The 26,707-nt window shown below is 40.5% G+C and overlaps 1 protein-coding gene across 3 annotated transcripts in view; it reads left to right on the top strand.

Annotated features, from left to right (window-relative positions):
* Nucleotides 1-4,072: 4,072 nt before the first annotated feature.
* CENPJ (centromere protein J) overlaps nucleotides 4,073-26,707 on the top strand; it is a 62,671-nt gene continuing 40,036 nt past the window's right edge. Inside the window, exons 1-4 of one of the 3 annotated variants that reach the window (XM_059903454.1) lie at nucleotides 4,073-4,142; nucleotides 12,253-12,762; nucleotides 13,479-13,602; nucleotides 19,531-19,815. In XM_059903454.1, the coding sequence (XP_059759437.1) occupies nucleotides 12,319-12,762; nucleotides 13,479-13,602; nucleotides 19,531-19,815 (853 nt within the window). In that variant the 5' untranslated portion in view covers nucleotides 4,073-4,142; nucleotides 12,253-12,318. Of the gene's footprint in view, nucleotides 4,143-4,513; nucleotides 4,553-12,252; nucleotides 12,763-13,478; nucleotides 13,603-19,518; nucleotides 19,816-26,707 lie in introns of those variants that run through there. The other 2 variants (XM_059903452.1, XM_059903453.1) reach the window with 2 other exon arrangements.

Here is a 26,707-nt window from a genome sequence, read left to right as displayed (position 1 = left end):
GTTCATGTTCACCTCAGAAAATACTGAAGATACAGAACTGTGTAACAATAACAAAATAATCTCAAAACTAGGGTTCCTGTTTTGCTTTTTCTTCCAGGCTTTTTTCTATATGTATGTATTGTAATGGAATATAGGATTATCAAAATTGAAACCATACTATATTCATAATATCTATCTTGCATTTTATGTCAGCATTTTATCTTTAATATTGTATCATTAAGCATTCTTGGAAAACATTTTTTTTCACCAATTTTTTTTTTAACATCCTTATTGGAGTATAACTGCTTTACAATGATGTTAGTTTCTGCTTTATAACAAAGTGAATCAGCTATACATATACATATATCCCCATATCTCCTCCCTCTTGCGTCTCCCTCCCACCCTCCCTATCCCACCCCTCTAGGTGGTCACAAACCACCGAGCTGATCTCCCTGTGCTATGCGGCTGCTTCCCACTAGCTATCTATTTTACATTTGGTAGTGTATATATGTCCATGCCACTCTCTCACTTCGTCCCAGCTTACCCTTTGCCCTCCCAGTGTCCTCAGGTCCATTCTCTACGTCTGCATCTTTATTCCTGTCCTGCTCCTAGGTTCTTCAGATCCATTTTCTTTTTTTTTAATTTTAGATTCCATATATATGTGTTAGTATATGGTATTTTTCTCTTTCTGACTTACTTCACTCTGTATGACAGTCTCTAGGTCCATCCACCTCACTGCAAGTAACTCAATTTCGTTTCTTTTTATGGATGAGTAATATTCCATTGTATATATATGCCACATCTTCTTTATCCATTCACCTGTTGATGGACACTTAAGTTGCTTCCATGTCCTGGCTATTGTAGAGCTGCAATGAACATTGTGGTACATGACTCTTTGAATTATGGTTTTCTCAGGGTATATGCCCAGTAGTGGGATTGCTGGGCCATATGGTAGTTCTATTTTTAGTTTTTAAAGGAACCTCCATACTGTTCTCTATAGTGGTTGTATCAATTTACATTCCCACCAACAGTGCAAGAGGGTTCCCTTTTCTCCACACCCTCTCCAGCATTTATTGTTTGTAGATTTTTTGATGATGGCCATTCTGACTGGTGTGAGGTGATACCTCACTGTAGTTTTGATTTGCATTTCTCTAATGATCAGTGATGTTGAGCATCCTTTCATGTGTTTGCTGGCAATCTGTATATCTTCTTTGGAGAAATGTCTAATTAGGTCTTCTGCCCATTTTTGGATTGGGTTATTTTTTTGATATTGAGCTGCACGAGCTGCTTGTAAATTTTGGAGATTAATCCTTTGTCAGTTGCTTTGTTTTCAAATATTTTCTCCCATTCTGAGGGTTGTCTTTTCGTCTTGTTTATGGTTTCCTCTGCTGTGCAAAGCTTTTAAGTTTCACTAGGTTCCATTTGTTTATTTTTATTTCCATTTCTCTAGGAGGTGGGTCAAAAAGGATCTTGCTGTGATTTATGTCATAGAGTGTTCTGCCTATGTTTTCCTCTAAGAGTTTTATAGTGTCTGGCCTTACATCTAGGTCTTTAATCCATTTTGAGTTTATTTTTGTGTATGGTGTTAGGGAGTGTTCTAATTTCATTCTTTCACATGTAGCTGTCCAGTTTTCCCAGCACCACTTATTGAAGCGGCTATCTTTTCTCCATTGTATATTCTTGCCTCCTTTATCAAAGATAAGGTGACCATATGTGCGTGGATTTATCTCTGGGCTTTCTATCCTGTTCCATTCATCTATATTTCTGTTTTTCTGCCAGTACCATACTGCCTTGATTACTGTAGCTCTGTAGTATAGTCTGAAGTCTGGGAGCCTGATTCCTCCAGCTCCGTTTTTCTTTCTCAAGATTCCTTTGGTTATTTGGGGTCTTTTGTGTTTCCATACAAATTGTGAAAGTTTTTGTTCTAGTTCTGTGAAAAATGCCATTGGTAGTTTGATAGGGATTGCATTGAATCTGTAGATTGCTTTGGGTAGTATAGTCATTTTCACAATGTTGTTTCTTCCAATCCAAGAACATGGTATATCTCTCTATCTGTTTTTGTCATTTTTAATTTCTTTCATCAGTGTCTTACAGTTTTCTGCATACAGGTCTTTTGTCTCCTTAGGTAGGTTTATTCCTAGGTATTTTATTCTTTTTGTTGCAGTGGTAAATGGGAGTGTTTCCTTAATTTCGCTTTCAGATTTTTCATTATTAGTGTATAGGAACGGAAGAGATTTCTGTGCATTAATTTTGTATCCTGCTACTTTACCAAATTCGTTGATAAGCTCTAGTAGCTTTTTCATAGCATCTTTAGGATTCTCTATGTATAGTATCATGTCATCTGCAAACAGTGACAGCTTTACTTCTTTTCCGATTTGGATTCTTTTTATTTCTTTTTCTTCTCTGATCGCTGTGGCTAAAACTTCCAAAACTATGTTGAATAATAGTGGTGAGAGTGGACAACCTTGTCTCGCTCCTGATCAGTGGCTCCCAGAAGCAGGCTTAAATTAAGCCCCTTTAGAATACTGTATGGCAGGCCATTGCAGGTGTGTGCCCAGGCAGGAGAATCTATAATGCTAAAGAGCTAGCAGTGGCCAATCACATTAAAACTTTGGGCGCTTATACTATTCATGAGTTTACCTCCAACAGGTCTGCCCATCCAACCGAAGTAGATGGGAATTCCACTGGAGAAGGAGCAATCAATTTGTTTAATTTTGTCCAGAGAAATACAGGAACCTAGCATATGTACTGGAAGTGGAACCAAAACCCCAAGTTCAGTTACAAATTAGACAACAAGTGCTAAGTTTCATTGGGTTCAAATAGCTGTGGGTAAAAAGGACTGACTAAAGAGTCTAAGGAATATTCGTCACCTCCGTTCAGCAGAATGGTATTCGTTTCTTTTCCACAAGATTGTGGAATGGACATTGACAGTGGGGGACTGTAATAGGAAAGAACCTTCTGTATTCTATTACAAGTGAATCACTAAAGGGATGTTGCCTGTAAGCTTAAGTTATACACAATGGCCCATCTCTGGGAACCCTGCCTGCCAGGTAATGAGCATTAAGCTAAAATACCTTTGTTTAGCTCACAAACCTCCTGACCAGGCTCACCTGTGAATGAATGACTCCAGGGAGGAAGAAATTAACCCATCCCCTCCAGAGGCTGATGGGAACCAGGAGATGTTTGACTTTACGACCCTTTGAGTATAAAAGGAGCCTGAATTCTAACTCAGGCAAGATGGTTCCTTAGGGGCACGAGCCCACCATCTACTCGGTCTGCGGGCTTTCCGAATAGAGTCGTTAGTCCTTGCCCCAAGTACTGCTTTTTGGGATTATTGGCCTCTCCTGCGGCGCAAGCAATACAAGCTTCGACTTAGTAACAGTAGTTCATTTCTTAGACTGTACCGGTTGTTACAAATAGCACTTCATTTGCTTTCTTTAAATATTTATTTAAACAGACACAAAGCCCGGATGTGTACACAATGGTAACCTGCAGTGTCTGCATCTGCAGTGGCAATTAAGAAAACGGTTTTTGAGTTTTGCACTTTAGTGTTCAAAACAGAACTAGGTTTATTTTAATAAAAAATAAACAAAATAAAATTAGGCTTTATTACCTAATGGGCGCAGAGCCAAATACGCATTAGGCAGAAAAGACGAGCGATAGCTACTTTAGGAGTGAATTCATCACAAGGTTACCTTTGACTCATCAAAGAGTGTGGCCGACTGTCCTTTTTTCTTTTACTTGGTCACTCGTGGCACAGAAGACAAAAACAAAAAACAAAAGACGCGGAACTAGACAGACGCCCCCGCCCCAACCGCGAGGGGGCCAGCCGAAGTTTTGAATGGTAGGGGAGGGGCTCGGTCTGTCCCGGAAGTTCTCTCCGGGAACTGTTTCCCCCCGCGTCTCCGCCCGCCACCACCACCCCTTGCCCGCGCCCGGGCGGAAGACGCCGGGCCGTGAGCGCCTAGTAACGTGGAACGCCGGGTCGCCGGGAGTGGTAGTTTGCGTGAGTCCGGCTACGCGCTCTCGCAAGCGCAGAGGGGCAGGTGGGAACTACATTTCCCAGGAGCCCTCGGGCCCGGGCGGAGCCGGGCTGGCCGCGGAGGCTGTGGCGGGTGGTTTGTAAGGGTAGCGGCGGCGACGACGACGGCTCGGGCCCTGGCGTGAGTGGACTGAGAGGCTGGGGCCGCGGAGCGGGACTTCGTGGCGGGGTTGGGGTGGGGGTGGGGAGGACCGGAGGAGCTGGTGTGTTCGTCGCCCTGCATCCACGAGGGACGGTGGGGCGCGCGGGGAGCGGCGCCGGGCGGCGGGGGGACCTCTGGGTCAGTGTCGGGCCTGCGAGCGCTGTTCCGCGGCGGCTTCTCGCGGGCTCCCGCCGCTTGTGGTCTCGGCCGCGCTCTGAGCTGCTGCGCGGAGGCGCGGGGCCGCAGCTGCGCGAGGAGCGCGTCGGTGCGTCACCTTCCTGCTGGTCAGGGCCGGTCTGCCTGCCGGCAGGTGCGGTCTTGCAAAGCTTCGGGTTTGAAAGCTTTGCTGTGGGTTGGTGGCTTTCAAGGACGTGCACTTTGGGAGACCGGTAAGTCACCTTCCTAAGCGACCAGTTACTTCTCAAGGCCTGAGGGAGGCTTTGAATAGTTTGCGTCTACGCTTTCCGCCTCTCGAGGTAGAGAATTTATCCCCCCCGCCCCGCTGCTTTAAAGAATGTTTACGTGGCAGTCTTTGGAGGTTTCAAGGCTGTCCGTTCATTTCAAACAGATTTTGATATCAGGAAGATCTGAGTCCACCTGCTAATAATCCTTTCTAGGCATTTTGCTGTATATGTTCCCTTCACCAAGGCCTTAGCATCAATATTAAGTAACAGGTTAAGGTGGAATTGTATTTCTGTGCGTCATGCTGACAGTAAATATACCTCTAGGATCATAGTGATGAAGCTGAAATGAAGCAGGGGAGGTTTCTTTTTCACGTGGGCGAGAGATGTGTTACCGAAAGTGAGTTCCGGATGCTCCTACTCAGAAGCCAGTGAAGAGGCAAGGCTGGTGGAAAGGAAAGTTTGCTTTCTTTTGGGTGCCGGGAGCGGGGAGGGCGACTCCTGTCCAAAGGCCGGCTCCCCTCCCCCGCCCTCCCCGGCGACAGTCGACAGTCGTGGGTCAAGAGCTGTTATGGGCGGCGGGAGGGGCCCACGTGGAAGCAGCGCAGGCAGCTCGGACAGGCATCTTGAAGCTGGTCATGCGGTGCTCTGGCCAGCGTCATCTTGACTGTTTTAAGTAGTTAATCTTCGGTTCCAAAGTCGGTTTGTTCCCATTTTCTTGAGGCCAGTTCTTAGAATTGCGGCAGCTTTTGTCATGGCTACAGTTAATGTAGTTCACTTCTCCCACCTGATGGGGGTTTCAGTATCTGCAAGACAGCCCACCGGAGAGGGCTCAGGATATTAGCTACAGCCCTTGCGAAGGAGCTAAAGTGCCTTGCCTTTGCTTAATGACTAAACTATTATTGTTTTGTCCTGTTTGACTGCTTTTCTTTGCTTCTGCATTTTCTCACTTCTCTGGTTAAACTTATTCTTTGGCTAAAGTTTTTCCACAGACAAAAAGGCAGGCTGAGGACATGGGGGGCAGGGACCATAGGGTCCTGCTCTGTTTTAGATGCAGACGTCTGAGTGCTGCATCACAACGAGGCTTGCGCTTGCCAGTCTAGTAGGGAACTTTGCTAGTTTTTTTTGTTTTGTTTTAATTGGAGTACAGTTCATTTACAATGTTGTGTTTCAAGTGTACAGCAAAGTGATTCAATTATACGTACATACATATTCTTTTTCAGGTTTTTTTCCTTTATAGGTTATTACAAGATATTGAGTAGAGTTCCCTGTGCTGTACAGCAGATCCTTGTTGTTTACCTGTTTTATGTTTAGTAGTGTGTATCTGTTAATCCTAAACTTCTGATTTATGCCTCCCACCCCCACCCCCTGCCAATCTACTTTGGTAACCGTAAGTGTTTTCTGTGTCTGTGAGTCTGTTTCTGTTTTGTAAATGAGTTCATTTGTATCTTTTTTTTTTTTTTAGATTCCACATGTAAGTTATATCATATGATATTTGTCTTTCTCTGTCTGACTTCACTTAATATGGTCATCTCTAGGTCCATCCATGTTGCTGCAAATGGCAATTTTCCATTTTGTTTTATGGCTACTACTCCATTGTATATATGTACCACATCTTCTTTATTCATCTGTCAGTGGACATTTAGGTTGCGTCCATGTCTTGGCTACTGTAAATAGTGCTGCTGTGAACATTGGGGTGCATGTATCTTCTAGAATTAGGGTTTTCTGTGAATATATGCCCAGAAGTGGGATGGCTGGATCATATGGTAGCTCTACTGTTAGTTTTTTAAGGAGCTTCTTTACTGTTCTCCATAGTGGCTGCACTAACTTACATTCCCACCAACAGTGTAGGAGGGTTCCCTTTTCACACCTTCTTCAACATTCATTATTTGTAGACTTTTTAATGATGCTATTCTGACTGGTGTGAGGTGATACCTCATTGTGGTTTTGATTTGCATTTCCCTGATGATTACTGATGTTAAGCATCTTTTCATGTGCCTGTTGGCCATCTGTATGTCTTCTTTGGAGAAACGTCTATTTAGGTCTTCTGCCCACGTGTTGATTGGGTTGTTTGTTTTCTTGATGTTGAGCTGTATGATCTGTTTTTATATTTTGGAAATTAATATCTTGTCGGTCACTTCGTTTGTAAATATTTTCTCCCATTCTGCAGGTTATCTTTTTGTTTTGCTTATGGTTTCCTTTGCTGTGCAAAAGCTTTTAAGTTTTATTAGGTCCCATTTTGTTTTTTTGTTTTGATTTTATTTTCATTACTCAGGAGACAGATTGAAAAAATATTGCTACAATTTATGTCAAAGAGTGTTCTGCCTGTGTTTTACTCTAGGAGTTTTGTAGTATCCGGTCTTATATTTAGGTCTTTAATCCATTTAGAATTTATTTTTGTATATGGTCTTACAGAATGTTCTAATCTCATTCTTTTACATGTAGCCGTCCAGTTTTACCAGCGCCACTTATTGAAGAGACTGTCTTTTCTCCATTGTATATTCTTGCCTCCTTTGTCATAGATTAATTGACCATAAGTGTGTGGGTTTATTTCTGGGCTGTCTATCCTGTTCCATTAATCTGTATGTCTGTTTTTGTGCCAGTGCCATACTGTCTTGATTACTGTAGCTTTGTAATATAGTCTGAAATCAGGGCGTGTGATTTCTCCAGCTCTGTTGTTCTCTCTCAATATTCTTTTGGCTATTCGGGTTTTTTTGTGCTTCCATACAAATTAAAATTTTTTTATTCTACTTCTGTGAAAAATGCCATTGATAATTTGATAGGGATTGCATTGAATCTGTAGATTGCCTTGGGTAGTATGGTCATTTTAGCAATATTGATTCTTTCAATCCAAGAACACAGTATATCTTTGCATCTTTTTGTGTTGTCTTCATTTTCTTTCATCAGTGTATTATAGTTTTTGGAGTACTGGTCTTTTGCCCCTTAGGTAGGTTTATTCATAGGTATTTCATTTTTTTATGTGATGGCAAGTGGGGTTGTTTCCTTAATTTCTCCTTCTGACATTTCATTGTAAGTGTATAGAAATGCAGCAGATTTCTGTGTATTAATTTTGTATTTAGCAAATTTACTGAATCCATTGATGAACTCTAGTAGTTTTCTGGTAGCATCTTTAGGATTTTCTGTGTATAGCATCATGTCATTTGCAAACAGTGACAGTTTTACTTCTTTTCCTATTTGGATTCCTTTTCTTTTTCTTCTCTGATTGCTGTGGTTATGACTTCAAAACCATGTTGAATAAAAGTGGTGAGAATGGGCATCCTTTTCTTGTTCCTGATCTTAGAAAAAATGCTTTTCACCATTGAGTATGATGTTAGCTATGGATTTGTTATATATGGCCTTCGTTATGTTGAGGGATGTTCCCTCTGTGCCCATTTCCTAAGAGTTTTTATCATAAATGAATGTTGAATTTTATCAAAAGTTTTTTCTGCATCTACTGAGATGATCATAATGTTTTTATTCTTCAATTTGTTAATGTGGTGTATCACATTAATTGATTTGCAGATATTGAAAAATCCTTGCATCTCTGGGATAAATCCCACCTGATCATGGTGTATGATCCTTTTAATGTATTGTTGGAGTTTGTTTGCTAGAACTTTGTTGAGGATTTTTGCATCTATGTTCATCAGTAATACTGATCTGTGATTTTCTTTTTTTTGTGATGTCTTTGTCTGGTTTTGGTATCAGGGTGATGGTGGCACATTTAAATAGAATGAGTTCAGACGTGTTCCTCCCTCTGCAATTTTTTGGAATAGTTTGAGAACAGTAGGCGTTAACTCTTCTCTCAGTGTTTGGTAGAATTAACCCGTAAAGCCATCTGGCTCTGGACTCTCGCTTGTTGGGAGTTTTTTAGTTACTCATTCAGTTTCAGTACTGGTAATTGGTCTGTTCATATTTTCTACTTCTTCCCAGCTTAGTCTTGGGAGATTATTGTACCTTTCTAAGAATCTGTCCGTTTCTTCTAGGTTGTCTATTTTATTGGCATATAGTTGCTCATAATAGTCTCATATGATCTTTTGTATTTCTGTGGTGTTGGTTGTAACTTCTCTTTCATTTTTTCTTTCTTTTTAAGGAACGTAATGCATTCTTTTTAAATTTTTTAAAAATAAATTTATTTATTTATTTATTTTTGTCTGCATTGCGTCTCCACTGCCGTGCGTGGGCTTTCTCTAGTTGCGGTGAGCGGGGGCTACTCTTAATTGTGGTGCACGGGTTTCTCATTGCGGTGGCTTCTCTTGTTGCAGAGCACGGGCTCTAGGTGCGCAGGCTTCGGTAGTTGTGACACATGGGCTCAGTAGTTGTGGCTCGCAGGCTCAGTAGTTGTGGTGCACAGGCCTAGTTGCTCCGTGGCATATGGGATCCTCCCGGACCAGGGCTTGAACCTGTGTCCCCTGCACTGGCAGGCAGACTCTTACCCACTGCGCCACCAGGGAAGTCCCTCGTTTCTGATTTTATCGATTTGGGCCCTGTCCCTCTTTTTCCTGATGAGTCTGGCCAGTGGTTTATCAATTTTGTTTATCCTTTCAGGGAACCAGCTTTTAGTTTCATTGATCTTTTCTGTTGTTTTTAAAAACCTTCTCTCTTTTTTTTTTTCTTAAAGCTTATTACTTTTTTAAAAAAAATTAATTAATTAATTTTTGGCTGTGCTGGGTCTTCGTCTCTGTGCAAGGGCTTTCTCCAGTTGCGGCGAGCGGGGACCACTCTTCATCACGGTGCGTGGGCCTCTCACTGTGGTGGCCTCTCCCGTTGCAGAGCACAGGCTCCAGACGCGCCGGCTCAGTAGTTGTGGCTCACGCGCCTAGCCACTCCGTGGCATGTGGGATCTTCCCAGACCGGGGCACGAACCCGTGTCCCCTGCATTGGCAGGCGGATTCCCAACCACTGTGCCACCAGGGAAGCCCCTCCTTCTCTGTTTTTTGATGTTACAGAATGACCTTGTAGCTTGTCTTTGTTCTAAATTTGGATTTCATGAGTTTCCTGACGAGGTCATTTAAATTCAGTCAAGGTTACTTGGTTGATTCTGATGAAGAGTTGTTGCCTTTTTACATAGGTTTCCAACTCAAAAGTAGTTAGAATTAGTTTGCTTACCACAGTTTAAAAAAATTATTCAGGAGTAAGAGATATCCAGTAAAGTGCCTTAATCTTTTTTTTTTTTTTTTTTTAAATAACACATTCTTTTTTATTTATTTATTTATTTATTTATTTATGGCTGTGTTGGGTCCTCGTTTCTGTGTGAGGGCTTTCTCTAGTTGTGGCAAGTGGGGGCCACTCTTCATCGCGGTGCGCGGGCCTCTCACCACCGCAGCCTCACTTGTTGCGGAGCACAGGCTCCAGACGCGCAGGCTCAGTAACTGTGGCTTACGGGCCCAGCTGCTCTGCGGCATGTGGGATCCTCCCAGACCAGGGCTCGAACCCGTGTCCCCTGCATTGGCAGGCAGACTCTCAACCACTGCGCCACCAGGGAAGCCCTTAATCTTTTTTTTTTTTTTGGCCACACCATGTGGCTTGCCAGATCTTAGTTCCCCAACCAGGGATCGAACCCTGGGCCCTTGGCAGTGAGAGTGCGGAGTCCTAACCACTGGACTGCCAGGGAGTTCTCAGAGTGCCTTCATCTTAAGTGTACAGCCCAAACATGTATACCAGTGTAGTCACCACCCAGGTAAAGAACATCCCTACCATCCCTGAAGGCAGAAACCCCTTCCCAGGCAATACCAGCTTCCTAGACAACCATGATTCTGACTTCTGGACCTGTGCATTTATTTTGCCTATTCTCGAACTTCATACTAAATGGAGTCACACAGTATTCGTGTCAGACTTTGATTCAAATTTTCTCATCCATGTCGTTGCCTATAGCAGTAGGTTTTTTTTTTTTTTTTAAATGCCGTAATAGCTGTGGTTCTCAAAGTGTGATATCAGTGAGAAAACAAATCACACCGCCATTTTTGTTTTGTTATGTTTTGTTTTGTTTTATTCCCAGTTTTCTCCATTTCAGTTAATGGCATCTCTGTTCTTCCAGTTATTTAGCCAGAGAATTTTCAGGAATGAAGGAGAGGATCCCAGTAAACTCTGTAGGTTGTGGTAGACAATAAGGGAGTAGTAGGTTGTATAGTCTGATCATACGAGGTTCAAAATTGGGGACTTTGATGGTAGAGGAAGGGAGAATAGTCCAGGTCTGAAGAAGAGCCATAAAGCAGATACATGTCCCAAGGGTACGGGCCCCATAGGAGGAAGTGTTCTCAGGAAGGCGAGAGAAGAGGTGAAGAATAACGGATTTTGCTGGTGACGCACAGTGAGTGTTTGGCATTGGGATGCTTGGGACACGGAGACAGGATAAGCACATGCGTGCAGATGAGCGTGGCAGGGATGAAGGGCGCTGACATAAATAGATTCCCAAACGTAAAGACATGAACCCTGGAGGAGTCAAGGTGGATAGTGGTGATGGGCTGTGAGAACTGGTGGTTTTCGGGAGGAATGGGGCATTGGTGGGGGCTTCCTGCAGATGGGAGTTATGAAGTCTGGATGACTGGTTCTTATTCTGCCCCTCATAGCTGCACCACATGCACCTCTTCCACCGGGTCCTTAGCTTTTCCTCTAAGTGAGGCCTTTCTGTCCACCCCGTCTAAACTTGCAGTCTCCTACCCTCACATGGCTTTTGTGTGTAGATTCCCCACTAGACTCTGAGTTATTAACTGCTGGCTACCCAGTGCCTACAACAGTACTGGGCACAGAGTAAGAACGCAATAAATGTTAGTTGCTTATCTGTTGCACAGTCACAGAGTTACACTAGGAATTTGGTTGTTTTAGAGTATGATTCATACAGCATAGCTGTCCCGTGCTATGAACCAATGAAATTATTATTGTTGAACATTGAATGAACACAAACAATACTTTATAAAACTGAATTATTTTCAACAATATAACCTTAGTTCTGATTTAATTTTAACTTACTTTTAGCAAACATTTATCAAGTTTCTTCTATCTCCCAGGGATGGATGGTGCTAGACAGTGGTGAATATACAGATTCCTTCAAGGGACTCAGAGCTTGGTAGATTATGAACACAGAAGCGAAATAGCACTAATAATGAGATGACTGCCAAAGTAGTGATGTCAGAGACCTCTAGGAATGCAGATGAGAGACTGCCTGGTGGGCAAGGGATTATAAGGGAGAAGAGGAGTAATGGACAGCAGCAGATAGTTCCCGGTGAAGCCATGGGGTGGTGGTGACTTCTGTTCTGGGACTGGGGAGAACACGGGTTCCCCGGTTGGGCAAAGAAGCAGTACTGGACTAGGGTCAGACGCATGCAAGTGGTTAAAGTGGATATTGATAGTGGCCTCTTTTTCCTTTGGTAATCAGATAACTTAGAAGATGCTCTAGCTCCCTTAGTTTTTGGTCAACTGATTGAGCACTTCTGTAAATTCATCAGTAACTGATTAAATCAGAAGGGAACTTTGAGTTTTGATCCCCTCAATTTGGATATTTTAAAGACGTTTTAAAAATATGTAACTTATTGCCCGATTGCTTTGCTAGTTAAAGTCTTTCATAAGACTTTTCAGTAAGAAATATTCAGTAGGTTTTGGTGTATTCAGTAGGTTTTGGTGTATTCAGTAGGTTGAGGTTTGGGTTGAATAGCTTTAACTAATAATTTTTGTTGGCTGTCTTGTTTCTACAGGTGTTGGAAATTAACATCTCTTCTAGCTTTTACATTATTTAAATACAGTAGTGTCATTGGACTAAAATGTTCCTGATGTCAACCTCTTCAGAGTTAAACAGTGGGCAGAACTTCTTAACCCAATGGATGACCAGTCCTTCTAGGGCTGGGGTCATATTAAATCGTGGATTTCCTATTTTGGAAGCAGAGGAAGAGAAGCGAGCAAATGTGAACATTTCTACCAGCTCTCGTATTAAACCCACAGATTTTTCAAATAGCTTCAGCTTTGTTAGTGAAGAAGATTCACTTCATGAAGAACAGAAGTTGGAGCCCAACAGCCCTTATAAGTTACAAACAGATAAATCTGAAACACAGAGAGTCTTTCCTTCAACTAAAGAGGGAACACAAATAGTGGCATGTGAGCATGCTCCTGGACACTGGGAAGATAACAAAAATGACTTTATTTCAGATCCTGGGAGTGAATTCAAAGAAGTGGCTTATAAAGACCCACTTTTTAAGAAGCTTGAACAGGTAAAATGGGATTTGACTTAATATGTATCTGTGTTATCGCACAGTTATTGCAGGTACGATGGAAGGTCACCTGTTCCAGGTCTTTTTGTTTCTTCCTCTTTACTGTGAAAGCCTCATGATACCATATTTTGCCTTTTGTTTGATATGAAACATTAAAGCATGTTTAATATGTAAGATATAAATATAGCACTTACGATAACATCTTTAGGTTTCTCCCTCATTTTGTAAAAACTAAATTGGAAATGGTTGACCAAATATTAGCGAGGAAAAGTTGATTATAAATGTACTGATACCTATCCTGTTTTAAGAGTCAAAGGATTCATGTGACTTTTTCAGTTTCTTAGTTGAGAGTTTAGAGTTTTGGTGGCAGATTTAGTTACTTAGAGATCCCGCTTTTTATTTTTTTAATTTTTAAAATTAAAAAATTTTTATTTATTTATTTGGCTGTGCCAGGTCTTAGTTGTGTCATGCAGGGTCTTTAGTTGCAGCATGCGGGATCTAGTTCCCTGACCAGGGATTGAACCCGGGCCCCCTGCATTGGGAGTGTGGAGTCAACCACTGGACCACCAGGGAAATCCCTAGAGACCCCTCTTTGAAACTCTTTATTTGAGAAGATATGAGAAGGGAGATGGGAGGGATCAAGATAAATGTAAGGGGCAAAGGTCCATAAAGAAATAATAAGCTAGTTTAATCAAGTTAATTTTATGTTTAAAAAGCTGAAAGAAGTACAACAGAAGAAGCAGGAACAACTGAAGAGGCAACAGTTAGAGCAACTGCAAAGGCTCATGGAGGAACAGGAGAAGCTGCTTGCCATGGTGTCTGGGCAACATACACTCCCAGGTATTATGTGCTTACACGAGACCTTTGGTTAGCACAGCGATGGACAGTTACCTACACTTCCTATCTTTCATTGTTTGACAGGCTGTTTCTACCATTTCTCTATCATATGTTGCAAACTCCAATTTCTTAAGAAGCCAAGCAGACAACTGTGGAATGGTGGTGGTGTAACATAATTGGGATGAGGGATCTGTGCCATTCTGGAGCATGTGTGCCCTGCTTAAAGGCATTCATATTTATTTATAAAATAAAATTTTAAAAAGACCCAGCAGAATTAAAGATCCAGAGCTGAATTTGGCCTAGGGCTACTGGTTTACAAGCCCTGCCTGATGAATGAAAAACTGCTCAGGGTCATATAGGTGAGTATGTGTAGAAGCCGTTCTGCTCAGCTGAAGAGCCATACCAGAAATGCTTTCTGTGGTCGGAGAGGACGGTTTTCTTCTTGTATGCTAGATCAGTTAATAGAAAGCATGATGTGCTTATCAGGGGGGGAAAGCGGTGGAAATGTGATCTGGAGCAGTAGTTTTGAAAGTTTTTTGACCATGCCGCATAGTAACAAAAACATTTTAAGTGATGACTCATAATTTCAAAGAAATTTCATGAATCAGTTCTTATTGGTGTGCCTGGCAGGTAACAAGGATATTTTCTATTTTGTTTATTCTATTCTATGTCATTAAAAAAAAGTGCCGTTCATGATCTGTTGTGTCTGCTGATAAAATGGATTATGTCCCACAGTTTGAAAAACAGTGATCTGGAGCAGTGTGTTTGCTTCTTGGTGCTGCCTTTTAAGAGACACGCTTTACTGATTCAGTAAAGTGCTTGTTGTCTTCAGAGGTTGCGCTGGACACTGAGAATACAAAGAAGAAAAGATATTGGCAAATGGATGTGCAGAGTGTGGCTGGATGGTACTCGGGGAGTGGTGGTAGTGCTGGAGATGAGAACTGTAGCAAATGAAGAATGGTTTAGGGAATTTGGATGTTCATCTTAGAGAATATAGAGAACGTGGTGTGTATCTTGAAATAATTGAGTGCCTTTTGGAATACATAAAAATAATAATGAAAATCACTTACAATAGCCTGTGATAGTTTTTAAGGTAGAAATAGCACTATGGTAGAGCAATAAGGAAGCAGATTTCAAACTTATTAATATGAGAACTACCTCCATGGAGTTAAGAAACAGTTGTTTTAGGGCCATTTTCACATTTTTTGGTTTCAGGACCCTGTAACACTCTTAAATTATTGAGGACCCCAAAGAGCTTGTGTTATATGGGCTACAGCTATTGATATTCACTGTGATAGAAATTTAAAAACTAATTCATTTAAAATAATAACCAATTACATGCTATAAATAACTTTTTTTTTTTTTGGCTGTGTTGGGTCGTCGTTGCTGCGTGCGGGCTTTCCCTAGTTGTGGCGAGCGGGGGCTACTCTTTGTTGCGGTGCGCAGGCTTCTCATTGCGGTGGCTTCTCTTGTAGAGCATGGGCTCTAGGCTGAGCGGGCTTCACTAGTTGTGGCGCACAGACTTAGTTGCTCCACGGCACGTGGGATCTTCCTGTACCAGGGCTCGAACCTGTGTCCCCTGCATTTAGGCGGATTCTTAACCACTGCACCACCAGAGAAGTCCTAATAACATTTCTTAATGAAAAAAATTTTTCTAAAAAACTAGTGAGAAGAATTGCATTGTTTAATGTTTTTGAAAATCTCTTGAACTTCTGGCTTAAAGAACTCAGCTGATTCTCGTATCTACTTTTGCCTCCTATCTCTTCAGTTATGTTGTTTTGGTTGATGTATGTGAAAAAAACCCAGCCTCACATGGACATGTAATTGGAAAAAGGAGAGAGGAGTATTTTAATAGGCTTTTCAAATAATTTTGGTTATTTCTTTGATACTGCACCAAACTCAACAAGTGGTCGTTTCTTAGCGGTTATTCACAACATGGAATCTGAAATCATATTAATGAATTTTCATGCTCTATTACATTAAAATATATTAGAATGTCTTGGCATTTTTTTCTTTAAAAATAAAGATTATTAAAAATAATTATTGCATTAATTAAAATAGATCTCAGTTTCTTTTTTTCTTTATTTATTTGGCTGCGTCGGGTCTTAGTTGCGGCACACGGGATCTTCGTTGAGGCACGCGAGATCTTTTTTTCTTTGTTGTGGTGCGTGGGCTCTTCGTTGCAGCACTCGGGCTTCTCTCTAGTTGTGGTGTGCAGGTTTTTTTCTCTCTCTAGTTGTGGCGTGTGGGCTCCTGGGCGTGAGGGCTCTCATTGAGGTGTGCGAGCTTAGTAGTTGTGGTATGTGGGCTTAGTTGCCCTGTGGCATGCAGGATGTTAGTCCTGACTAGGGATCGAATCCGCGTCCCCTGTATTGGTAGGTGGATTCTTTACCACTGGACCACCAGGAAAGTCCCTAGGTCTCAGTTTCTAAAGTATCATGAAATCTTAGGAAGTTTCTGAAAGTCAGAATCATTCAAGGTCAGAATGATTTATTCTTGGAAAGTAATTTTGAGTATGCCTGTAGACGTTTGTATAAGCATAAAAAAGGATGTGAAATCGTGCATGAATATTAATAATAGTTACTCCAAGGGATTGATTTTATAAGAAGATGTTGACTTATGCAGATTATTAACTTTATACTTCGAATTATTTGAGTTGCCAAAATAAGCAAGAATTACTTCCACAATTTAAAACATCAAATTAAGTGAAATGAATAAATAAATGTCATTACAAACCATACTACTCAATGGGATGTTATATTATACCTTTATGCATTCTATGAGTGATTGGAATAAACTGAGTGTACGTTTCCTTCAAACTCTGGGATCATACAGTTCTAAGTAGAATGACAATAATCTCTCTTTTATTTGCTGTACCCAACCTGTATTTAATTTCCACACCTGGAGTGAGGTTTGTTGAGCTCCAGAGTCTGGGTTTCTACTGACATCTTACTCTCTCAGGTGCACATGGCATAAGAGAAAGGTCACATTAAAAGATAAAGTCATAGGTAGATCATCTAATTTCTCAGATAACCCCAAGAGCAGGGATTCCAGAAGGAAGTCACAGAAACTCAGGAGTTAATCATCAAACTCTACTTGGCAAGCACTGTGCATTTATCCTTACTTAAGACAAAAATAAACAAGTAAAACTTTTTTTTTTAACATCTTTATTGGAGTATAATTGCTTTACAGTGGTGTGTCAGTTTCTGCTTTATAACAAAGTGAATCAGCTATACATATACATATATCCCCACATCTCCTCCCTCTTGGGTCTCCTTCCCACCCTCCCTATCCCACCCCTCTAGGTGGTCACAAAGCTCCGAGCTGATCCCCCTGTGCTTTGCGGCTGCTTCCCACTAGCTATCTGTTTTACATTTGTAGTGTATATATGTCCATGCCACTCTCTCACTTCGTCCCAGCTTCTCTTTCCCACTCCCCGTGTCCTCAAGCCCATTCTCTATACAAGTAAAACTTTTAAGTGATGTTTTCTGGGAACAACATTTAAGTTAACTGCAAGTGATCAATAATTTTTTTTAATATAAAAAAATACCTGAACTTAACACATACATTTTGAACATTTACTGTACCTTTCAAAATGTTTTATATAAACCTGGTAGTAAATTATTATGATTATTTATTCTTTCATTAATTATCTTGACATTTTGAATGGATTTTTCATCACCTTTGGTTTGCTAAAATCATACATTGGTTATTTGGAAAATAATAGTTCCCTGAGTTATGTAGGTTTTTAAAATATTGACATATTTCTTTATAAAAATTTATATCCATTAATGCTACCACAGATCTCATCATAACAGTATTATAAAGTTGTCAAGCTCATGGTAATGGACATGTTTTCCAACATTCTCATTTTTACTTGGAAGTTCAAATCTTATCATTGGCAACAAATATTGTCAGCTTCCTTGAAGTAACTGGCTCACTTGTTTCATCTTTGAGAAAATGCCTGTCAAGTACTGAGGTTTAAATCATCATGGTTTGTCGTTCATTCTTTCAAGTAAAAATGATGTTCCCTGAAAGAAGTGTCTAGTTGAGCTTAGCAGATTTTTTTTTGTCTGCGCCACATGGCATGTGGGATGTTAGTTTCTGGACCAGTGCACCCTACCCCCCTGCATTGGAAGCTCGGAGTCTTAACCACTGGACTGCCAGGGAAGTTCCTCTAGTTGAGCTTATAGCTCAAAAATTTCACAGCCCATGTCTTGGTTTACGACAGAAGTGATTTATGCGTACTTCTCGTTTTGTCCTATAGAATGTTCATGTACTCAAGGCTTAAAATTTAACTTAAAAATTTAATAATTTTTGCTGCTTTATCTAGGACATTCTTAAGTAAAACTTTTTTTTTTAAGGTTTTTTAAAAAAATTGTTTATTTATTTTTGGCTGCGTTGGGTCTTTGTTGCTGTGCGTGGGCTTTCTCTAGTTGCGGTGCACGGGGGCTACTTTTCTTTGCGGTGCGCAGGCTTCTCATTGCGGTGGCTTCTCTTGTTGCAGAGCATGGGCTCCAGGCATGTGGGCTTCAGTAGTTGTGGCTCATGGGCTCTGGAGTGCAGGCTCAGCAGTTGTGGCTCACGGGCTTAGTTGCTCCACGGCATGTGGGATCTTCCCAGACCAGGGCTCGAACCCGTGTCCCCTGCATCAGCAGGCAGATTCTTAACCACTGCGCCACCAGGGAAGCCCAAAACTGTTGTATTTTGGTTTTAAACTGAGAGCACATGGTGGTGACGAACACAGTGACTGCTAGCGCAGTGGGTGCTGCTATACTGCTTTTGAATGAAGTCTCCAGGAAGTTTCCGTTTTGCCTTTCCAGCATCAGTACATATGTCAACACAGTGAAAAAGGCAAGTACTGTCTTAATATTTCTGAAAATAGCTTAGAGCTTGGTGGATGCCCTGAAAGAGTCCTGGAGACCTCCAGGGGTTTATGGATCATGCTATGAGAACTGCTGCTTTGGGTTGTTGCTCTTCTGTCAAAGATGTCGTCAGGCTGAAGTGGGTTGACCATTCGTTAAAAATATTCAGTGGGAGAGTATTGTTATTAAGGAAGGGAGGTTGAATCTGATACTCAATGAGGACCTACCTGATTTCCAGTTTTATTTGTGGGCTGGGGATGAGGCAGATGGTATAGGACATAGGTGGCATGCCTCTTCTATGAAACACTTGCCATTGTTTCTTTTAATTCTGTTTGATTGAAACAATCGGGGGGAACAGAGGAAAGCAGCAGCGTTTCGAGGGACAGGCACAGCAGGCAGGACGGCTAGTATTGCCGTCTGTCCGCTGAGAGTTACACCCCAGAGGTGCACAGAAAGGGAGTCCTCTCTCTTTTCCCTGTTGATTGGGTGATTTCAGAAGTAGAGACTTCAGAAACAAAACAGGTAAAAAGTAATACAGGGAATTTAGGAACTTCAGAAAAGTAGAAAACAGAAAAGTTGCCCATAATTCCACCACCTGAGGTTACCAACATGTTAATGGTAATAAAAAGGGAAAATGCGTTTATGTGTTGTGACACAGAGCAGTTACTGATCATCAAGGAGCAGTTCGGATTACTTGTAGCTATCTGCATTGGTGCTCTCCATTTCACTGTGTTCGTCACAGGGCTGTAGAGTTGACATCTCCCATCGGTGCTCCTGGACGGAGCGTGATTGGTGCCTTCCAGAGTTAGGCGGTGCTGCAGCTCTGCCACGTACAGACTGTCTGCACATGAATCGTGGTATAAATATACTCAAAAATCAAAGGTCACTTTGGAGTCTTACCATTTCATGATTTTGTTAAACATAGTTTCCTACTAACCAGGAAAAGATACTTTTATCACTTTGGAGAAGACTTTGTATTCAATAGTAGAGGTAACAGGTAGTAAAGAAAATGTTATAGAAAGTCATCTGTTTTGTTGATTTTCTTAATCATAAGGTTTAACTCTAGTGCCTGATGACCAGAGCCAGAAGTACAGATCTCCAGGAAATTCAGCCACTGTAGAGAAACCCACGCCCTTCTTACCATCATATATCTACCAGAATCAAACCCAAGAAAAAAAACACACTTCCAACATTTTATCCGATGAACAAAACAACCGTAGAACTACGCATCAAGATGTTGTCTTAACTTCAAAAAGTGGTGCTTCTCCCAATTTGTTTTATGAGGCTCAATATCAAGAAGCACTTGTGAAAAAAAATGATTTGAAGGAAGAGAACCATAACCATCCTAAAGGTGAGTTACTTATTTTTCTCTCTTCTGTAGTTAACTGACAGTGTCACCTGGTTGTTCTAAGACAAGAAAAGTCCTTTCTGCATTTTTTCCGTGTCCCCTGCATCTTTAATTGTGGGATCCTACCTGCTACACAGCCGCTGAGCCTGGATGGGACACAGAACCAGACATAGAATTTGTGACTTTCCAGGAACAAATTGCAGGACAACTCACGCCGAATTCAAACCTCGCGTGGCAGCGTGGGTCTTCAAAAAGGGAGGCAGCGAGTTCTGCATGAACCATTTTTCTTGAGAGCTTAGAAAAGTTTAAAATTGAGTTAAAATGTGTGTGCTGGTGGTGGGGCACAGGATAGAAGATGTGAAGTGTGAGCTGTAGGTTGGTGATGGGAGTTATTACTCACAAAAGGAATCCCCCCTAACCCAGACACTCGTCGCTGTCGCTCTGTGTTCCCAGCACCCGGCATGTTCCTGCCAGAGAACTGGCACTCAGTGTCTGATGGTCCAAACTCATGGAGCTCTCGAGGCATTTCTAGTATATTTTCTTCTGGTCCTTTTTTAAAAATTTTTTTAAGTCCTGTTGCTGTGCTCACTCCCTGGCCTTTTTTTCCCCCTCCACATTTTGTAATCATAAAATACTGTATAATAAATTGTGTTCTTTTCCCACTCAACATGGAAAATGCTTATGGTACGTTCTGTAGCCTTCATAACTGTAATTTTAATGGTTGTCATCTTTATGCAGATCATCAAATAATATATCAATATTAAATGTTCTTTGTGGTAGGGCTGAGTCATTTCCATTATTTTTAATTTAGTTTTCAATTTTAATGGTGTTTTTATGTATATGTTCCTTAGAGTAAGTTATAGAAAACACAAATGATACGGCAAAAGATGTCTATACTTACTGTTTAGGATTGGGCAGTTTTGGGATAAAAACTTATTCCTAATTTCGAGTAATTCCTTGGTGTAAAGAGGTCAAATGTCTTTTCCTTATTTTTTAAACAGTACTCTCCCTTAACCTTTTCAATTTTTTTTTTTTTTTTTGGCCGCACTGTGCAGCATGCGGAACTTCCCCTACCAGGGATCAAACCCGCGCCCCTTGCAGTGGAAGTGCAAAGTCTTAACTACTGGACCACCAGGGAAGTCCCCTTAACCTTTTATTTTGGAAAATTTCAAACATCCAGAAAAGTTGAAAGACCACTGCTGTGATTACCAGTATACCCACCACCTAGATGCAACAGTTGATATTTTTCCATATTTACTTTGTCTATCTATATGTGTGTGTATATATCTGTATCTATACTTAAATTTATATCTCTATTTACATCTGTATATGGTTTGCTGAGTCATTTCATCGCAAATAATATGCAGACATTATATCATTTCAAATACCAAGTAAAAATTAGGACATTCTTCTATATAACCACAATACTGTTATTATACCTAGGGACCTTATCTATGCAAATACAATTTAGAATTCTCCCTATGATCCCAAAATTACCTTTTAAAGGTGTTTTTTTAAAAACAGGATCCAGTCAAGGTTTATGTATTACATTCAGTTGTTACAACTCTTCAGTCTTTTTGTTTTGTTTTGTTTTGTTTTTCCGGCTGCACAACGAGCCGTGCGGGATCTCAATTTCCCGACCAGAGATAGAACCTGTGCCCCCTGCATTGGGAGCGTGGAGTCTTAACCACTGGACCACCAGGGAAGTCCTCTTTAGTCTTTTTTAACTTAGGAAAGCCCACACCTTTTTCTCGATAACATTAACCTTTTGAAGACTGTTGTGTTTTTTTCTTTTTTTTTTAAACATCTTTATTGAAGTATAATTGCTTTACAGTGTTGGGTTAGTTTCTGCTGTATAACAAAGTGAATCAGCTATACATATACATGTATCCCCATATCCCCTCCCTCTTGAGCCTCCCTCCCACCCTCCCTATCCCACCCCTCTAGGTGGTCACAAAGCACCGCGCTGATCTCCCTGTGCTATGCAGCTGCTTCCCACTAGCTACCTATTTTACATTTGGTAGTGTACATATGTCCATGCCAGTCTCTCACTTCGTCCCAGCTTACCCTTCCCCCTCCCTGTGTCCTCAATTCCATTCTCTACATCTGCGTCTTTATTCCTGTCCTGGCCCTAGGTTCTTCAGAACCTTTTTTGTTTTTTTTTAGATTCCATATATATGTGTTAGCATATGGTATTGGTTTTTCTCTTTCTGACTTATTTCACTCTGTATGACAGCCTCTAGGTCCATCCACCTCACTACAAATAACTCAATTTCGTTTCTTTTTTATGGCTGAGTAATATTCCATTGTATATGTGTGCCACATGTTCTTTATCCATTCATCTGTCGATGGACACTTAGGTTGCTTTCATGTCCTGGCTATTGTAAATAGAGCTGCAATAAACATTGTGGTACATGACTCTTTGAATTGTGGTTTTCTCAGGGTATATGCCCAGTAGTGGGATTGCTGGGTCGTATGCCAGTTCTATTTTTAGTTTTTTAAGGAACCTCCATACTGTTCTCCATAGTGGCTGTATCAATTTACATTCCCACCAACAGTGCAAGAGGGTCCCCTTTTCTCCACAGCCTCTCCAGCATTTCTTGTTTGTAGATTATTTGATGATGGCTATTCTGACTGGTGTGAGGTTATTGTACTATACCTCATTGTAGTTTTGATTTGCATTTCTCTAATGATTAATGATGTTGAGCATTCTTTCATGTGTTTGTTGGCAATCAGTATATCTTCTTTGGAGAGATGTCTATTTAGGTCTTCAGCCCATTTTTGGATTGGGTTGTTTGTTTTTTTGATATTGAGCTGCATGAGCTGCTTGTAAATTTTGGAGATTGAATCCTTTGTCAGTTGCTTCGTTTGCAAATATTTTCTCCCATTCTGAGGGTTGTGTTTTCGTCTTGTCTACGGTTTCCTTTGCTGTGCAAAACCTTTTAAGTTTAATTTAGTGCCATTTGTTTATTTTTGTTTTTATTTCCATTTCTCTAGGAGGTGAGTCAGAAAGGATCTTGCTGTGATTTATGTCATAGAGTGTTCTGCCTATGTTTTCCTCTAAGAGTTTTATAGTGTCTGGCCTTACATTTAGGTCTTTGATGCATTTTGAGTTTATTTTTGTGTATGGTGTTAGGGAGTGTTCTAATTTCATTCCTTTACATGTAGCTGTCCAGTTTTCCCAGCACCACTTATTGAAGTGGCTGTCTTTTCTCCATTGTATATTCTTGCCTCCTTTATGAAAGATAATGTGACCATAGGTGCATGGATTTATCTCTGGGCTTTCTATGCTGTTCCATTGATCTATATTCCTGTTTTTGTGCCAGTACCATACTGCCTTGATTACTGTAGCTTTGTAGTACAGTCTGAAGTCTGGGAGCCTGATTCCTCCAGCTCCGTTTTTCTTTCTCAAGATTGCTTTGGCTATTCGGGGTCTTTTGTGTTTCCATACCAATTGTGAAAGTTTTTGTTCTAGTTCTGTGAAAAATGTCATTGGTAGTTTGATGGGGATTGCCTTGAATCTGTAGACTGCTTTTGGTAGTATAGTCATTTTCACAATGTTGATTCTTCCAATCCAAGAACATGGTATATCTCTCCATCTGTTTGTATAATCTTTAATTTCTTTCATCAGTGTCTTATAGTTTTCTGCATACAGAAATTTTGTCTCCTTAGGTAGGTTTATTCCTAGGTATTTTATTCTTTTTGTTGCACTGGTAAATGGGAGTGTTTCCTTAATTTCTCTTTCAGATTTTTCATCATTAGTGTATAGGAATGGAAGAGATTTCTGTGCATTAATTTTGTATCCTTCCACTTCACCAAATTCATTGATTAGCTCTAGTAGTTTTCTGGTAGCATCTTTAGGATTCTCTATGTATAGTATCATGTCATCTGCAAACAGTGACAGTAAATAAAACAGTGACAGTTTTATTTCTTTTTTATCCTATTTGGATTCCTTTTATTTCTTTTTCTTCTCTGATTGCTGTGGCTAAAACTACCAAAACTATGTTGAATAATAGTGGTGAGAGTGGGCAGCCTTGTCTTGTTCCTGATCTTAGTGGAAATGGTTTTAGTTTTTCACCATTGAGAACGATGCTGGCTGTGGGTTTGTCATATATGGCCTTTATTATGTTGAGGTAAGTTCCCTCTATGCCTACTTTCTGGAGGGTTTTTATCAAAAATTGGTGTTGAATTTTGTCGAAAGCTTTTTCTTCATCTATTGAGAATATCATATGGTTTTTATCCTTCAGTTTGTTAATGTGTTGTATCACATTGATTGATTTGCGTATATTGAAGAATCCTTGCATTTCTGGGATAAACCCCACTTGATCATGGTGTATGATCCCTTTAATGTGCTGTTGGATTCTGTTTGCTAGTATTTTGTTGAGGATTTTTGCACCTGTGTTCATCCATGATATGGGCCTGTATTTTTGTTTTTTTGTGACATCTTTGTCTGGTTTTGGTATCAGGGTGATGGTGGCTTTGTAGAATGAGTTTGGGAGTGTTCCTCCCTCTGCTATATTTTGGAAGAGTTTGAGAAGGATAGTTAGGATAGAAGGCTAGTTCTTCTCTAAATGTTTGATAGAATTCACTTGTGAAGCCATCTGGTCCTGGACTTGTGTTTGTTGGAAGATTTTTAATCACAGTTTCAATTTCAGTGCTTGTGATTGGTCTGTTTATATTTTCGATTTCTTCCTGGTTCAGTCTCGGAAGGATGTGCTTTTCTAAGAATTTGTCCATTTCTTCCAGGTTGTCCATTTTATTGGCATAGAGTGGCTTGTAGTAATCTCTCATGATCCTTTGTATTTTTGCAGTGTCAGTTGTTACTTCTCCTTTTTCATTTCTAATTCTATTGATTTGAGTCTTCTCCCTTTTTTTCTTGATGAATCTGGCTAATGGTTTATCAATTTTGTTTATCTTCTCAAAGAACTAGCTTTTTTTAAAATTGATTTTTGCTATTGTTTCCTTCATTGCTTTTTCATTGATTTCTTATCTGATCTTTATGATTTCTTTTCTTCTGCTAGCTTTGGGGTTTTTTTTGTTCTTCTTTCTCTAATTGCTTTAGGTGCAAGTTTAGGTTGTTTTTTTGAGGTGTTTCTTGTTTCTTGAGGTAGGATTGTGTTGCTATAAACTTCGCTTTTAGAACTGCTTTTGCTGCATCCCGTAGGTTTTGGGTCGTCATGTTTTCTTTTTTTTTAAATTTTTATTTATTTATTTATTTATGGCTGTGTTGGGTCTTCGTTTCTGTGTGAGGGCTTTCTCTAGTTGTGGCAAGTGGGGGCCACTCTTCATCGCGGTGCGCAGGCCTCTCATTATCGCGGCCTCTCTTGTTGCGGAGCACAGGCTCCAGACGCGCAGGCTCAGTAATTGTGGCTCACGGGCCTAATTGCTCCGTGGCATGTGGGATCTTCCCAGACCAGGGCTCGAACCCGTGTCCCCTGCATTGGCAGGCAGATTCTCAACCACTGCGCCACCAGGGAAGCCCGTCATGTTTTCATTGTCATTTGTTTTTAGGTATTTTTTGATTTCCTCTTTGATTTCTTCAGTGATCTCTTGGTTATTTAGTAGTGTATTGCTTAGCCTGCATGTGTTTTGTGTTTTTTTCAGATTTTTTTCTGTAATTGATATCTAGTCTCATAGCATTGTGGTCGGAAAAGATACTTGATACGATTCCAATTTTCTTAAATTTACCAAGGCTTGATTTGTGACCCAAGATATGATCTGTCCTGGAGAATGTTCCATGAGCACTTGAGAAGAAAGTGTATTCTGTTGTTTTTGGATGGAATGTTCTATAAATATCAGTTAAGTCCGTCTTGTTTACTGTATCATTTAAAGCTTGTGTTTCTTTATTTATTTTCATTTTGGGTGATCTGTCCATTGGTGAAAGTGGGGTGTTAAAGTCCCCTACTAATTTTGTTACTGTTTATTTCCCCTTTTATGGCTGTTAGCATTTGCCTTATGTATTGAGGTGCTCCTATGTTGGGTGCATAAATATTTACAATTGTTGTATCTTCTTCTTGCATTGATCCCTTGATCATTATGTAGTGTCCTTCTTTGTTTCTTGTAATACTCTTTATTTTAAAGTCTGTTTTGTCTGATACGAGAATTGCTACTCCAGCTTTCTTTTGATTTCTATTTGCATGGAATATTTGTTTCCATCCCCTCACTTTCAGTCTGTATGTGGCCCTAGGTCTGAAGTGGGTCTCTTGTAGACAGCATATATATGGGTCTTGTTTTTGTATCCATTCAGCCAGTCTGTGTCTTTTGGTTGGATCATTTAATCCATGTACATTTAAGGTGCTTATCAATAATGTATGTTCCTATTACCATTTTCTTAATTGTTTTGGGTTTGTTATTGTAGGTCTTTTCCTTCTCTTGTGTTTCCTGCCTAGAGAAGTTCCTTTAGCATTTGTTGTAAACCTGGTTTGGTGGTGCTGAGTTCTCTTAGCTTTTGCTTGTCTGTTAAGGTTTCAATTTCTCCGTTAAATCTGAATGAGATCCTTGCTGGGTAGAGTAATGTTGGTTGTAGGTTTTTCCCTTTCATCACTTTAAATATGTCCTGCCACTCTCTTCTGGCTTGCAGAGTTTCTACTGAAAGATCAGCTGTTAACCTTATTGGGATTCCCTTGTATGTTATTTGTTGCTTTTCCCTTGCTGCTTTTAATATTTTTTCTTTGTATTTAATTTTTGATAGGTTGATTAATATGTGTCTTTGCGTGTTTCTCCTGTATGGGACTCTGTGCTTCCTGGACTTGATTGACTATTTCCTTCCCATATTAGGGCAGTTTTCAGCTATAATCTCTTCAGATATTTTCTGAGTCCCTTTTTTTTTCTCTTCTTCTTCTGGGAGGCCTCTGTTTTGAATGTTGATGCATTTAGTGTTGTCCCAGAGGTCTGT

This window comes from Balaenoptera ricei, chromosome 18, assembly GCF_028023285.1.
Source record: "Balaenoptera ricei isolate mBalRic1 chromosome 18, mBalRic1.hap2, whole genome shotgun sequence".
NCBI lineage: Eukaryota > Metazoa > Chordata > Mammalia > Artiodactyla > Balaenopteridae > Balaenoptera > Balaenoptera ricei.
This window is presented reverse-complemented; position numbering and strand designations above follow the sequence as displayed.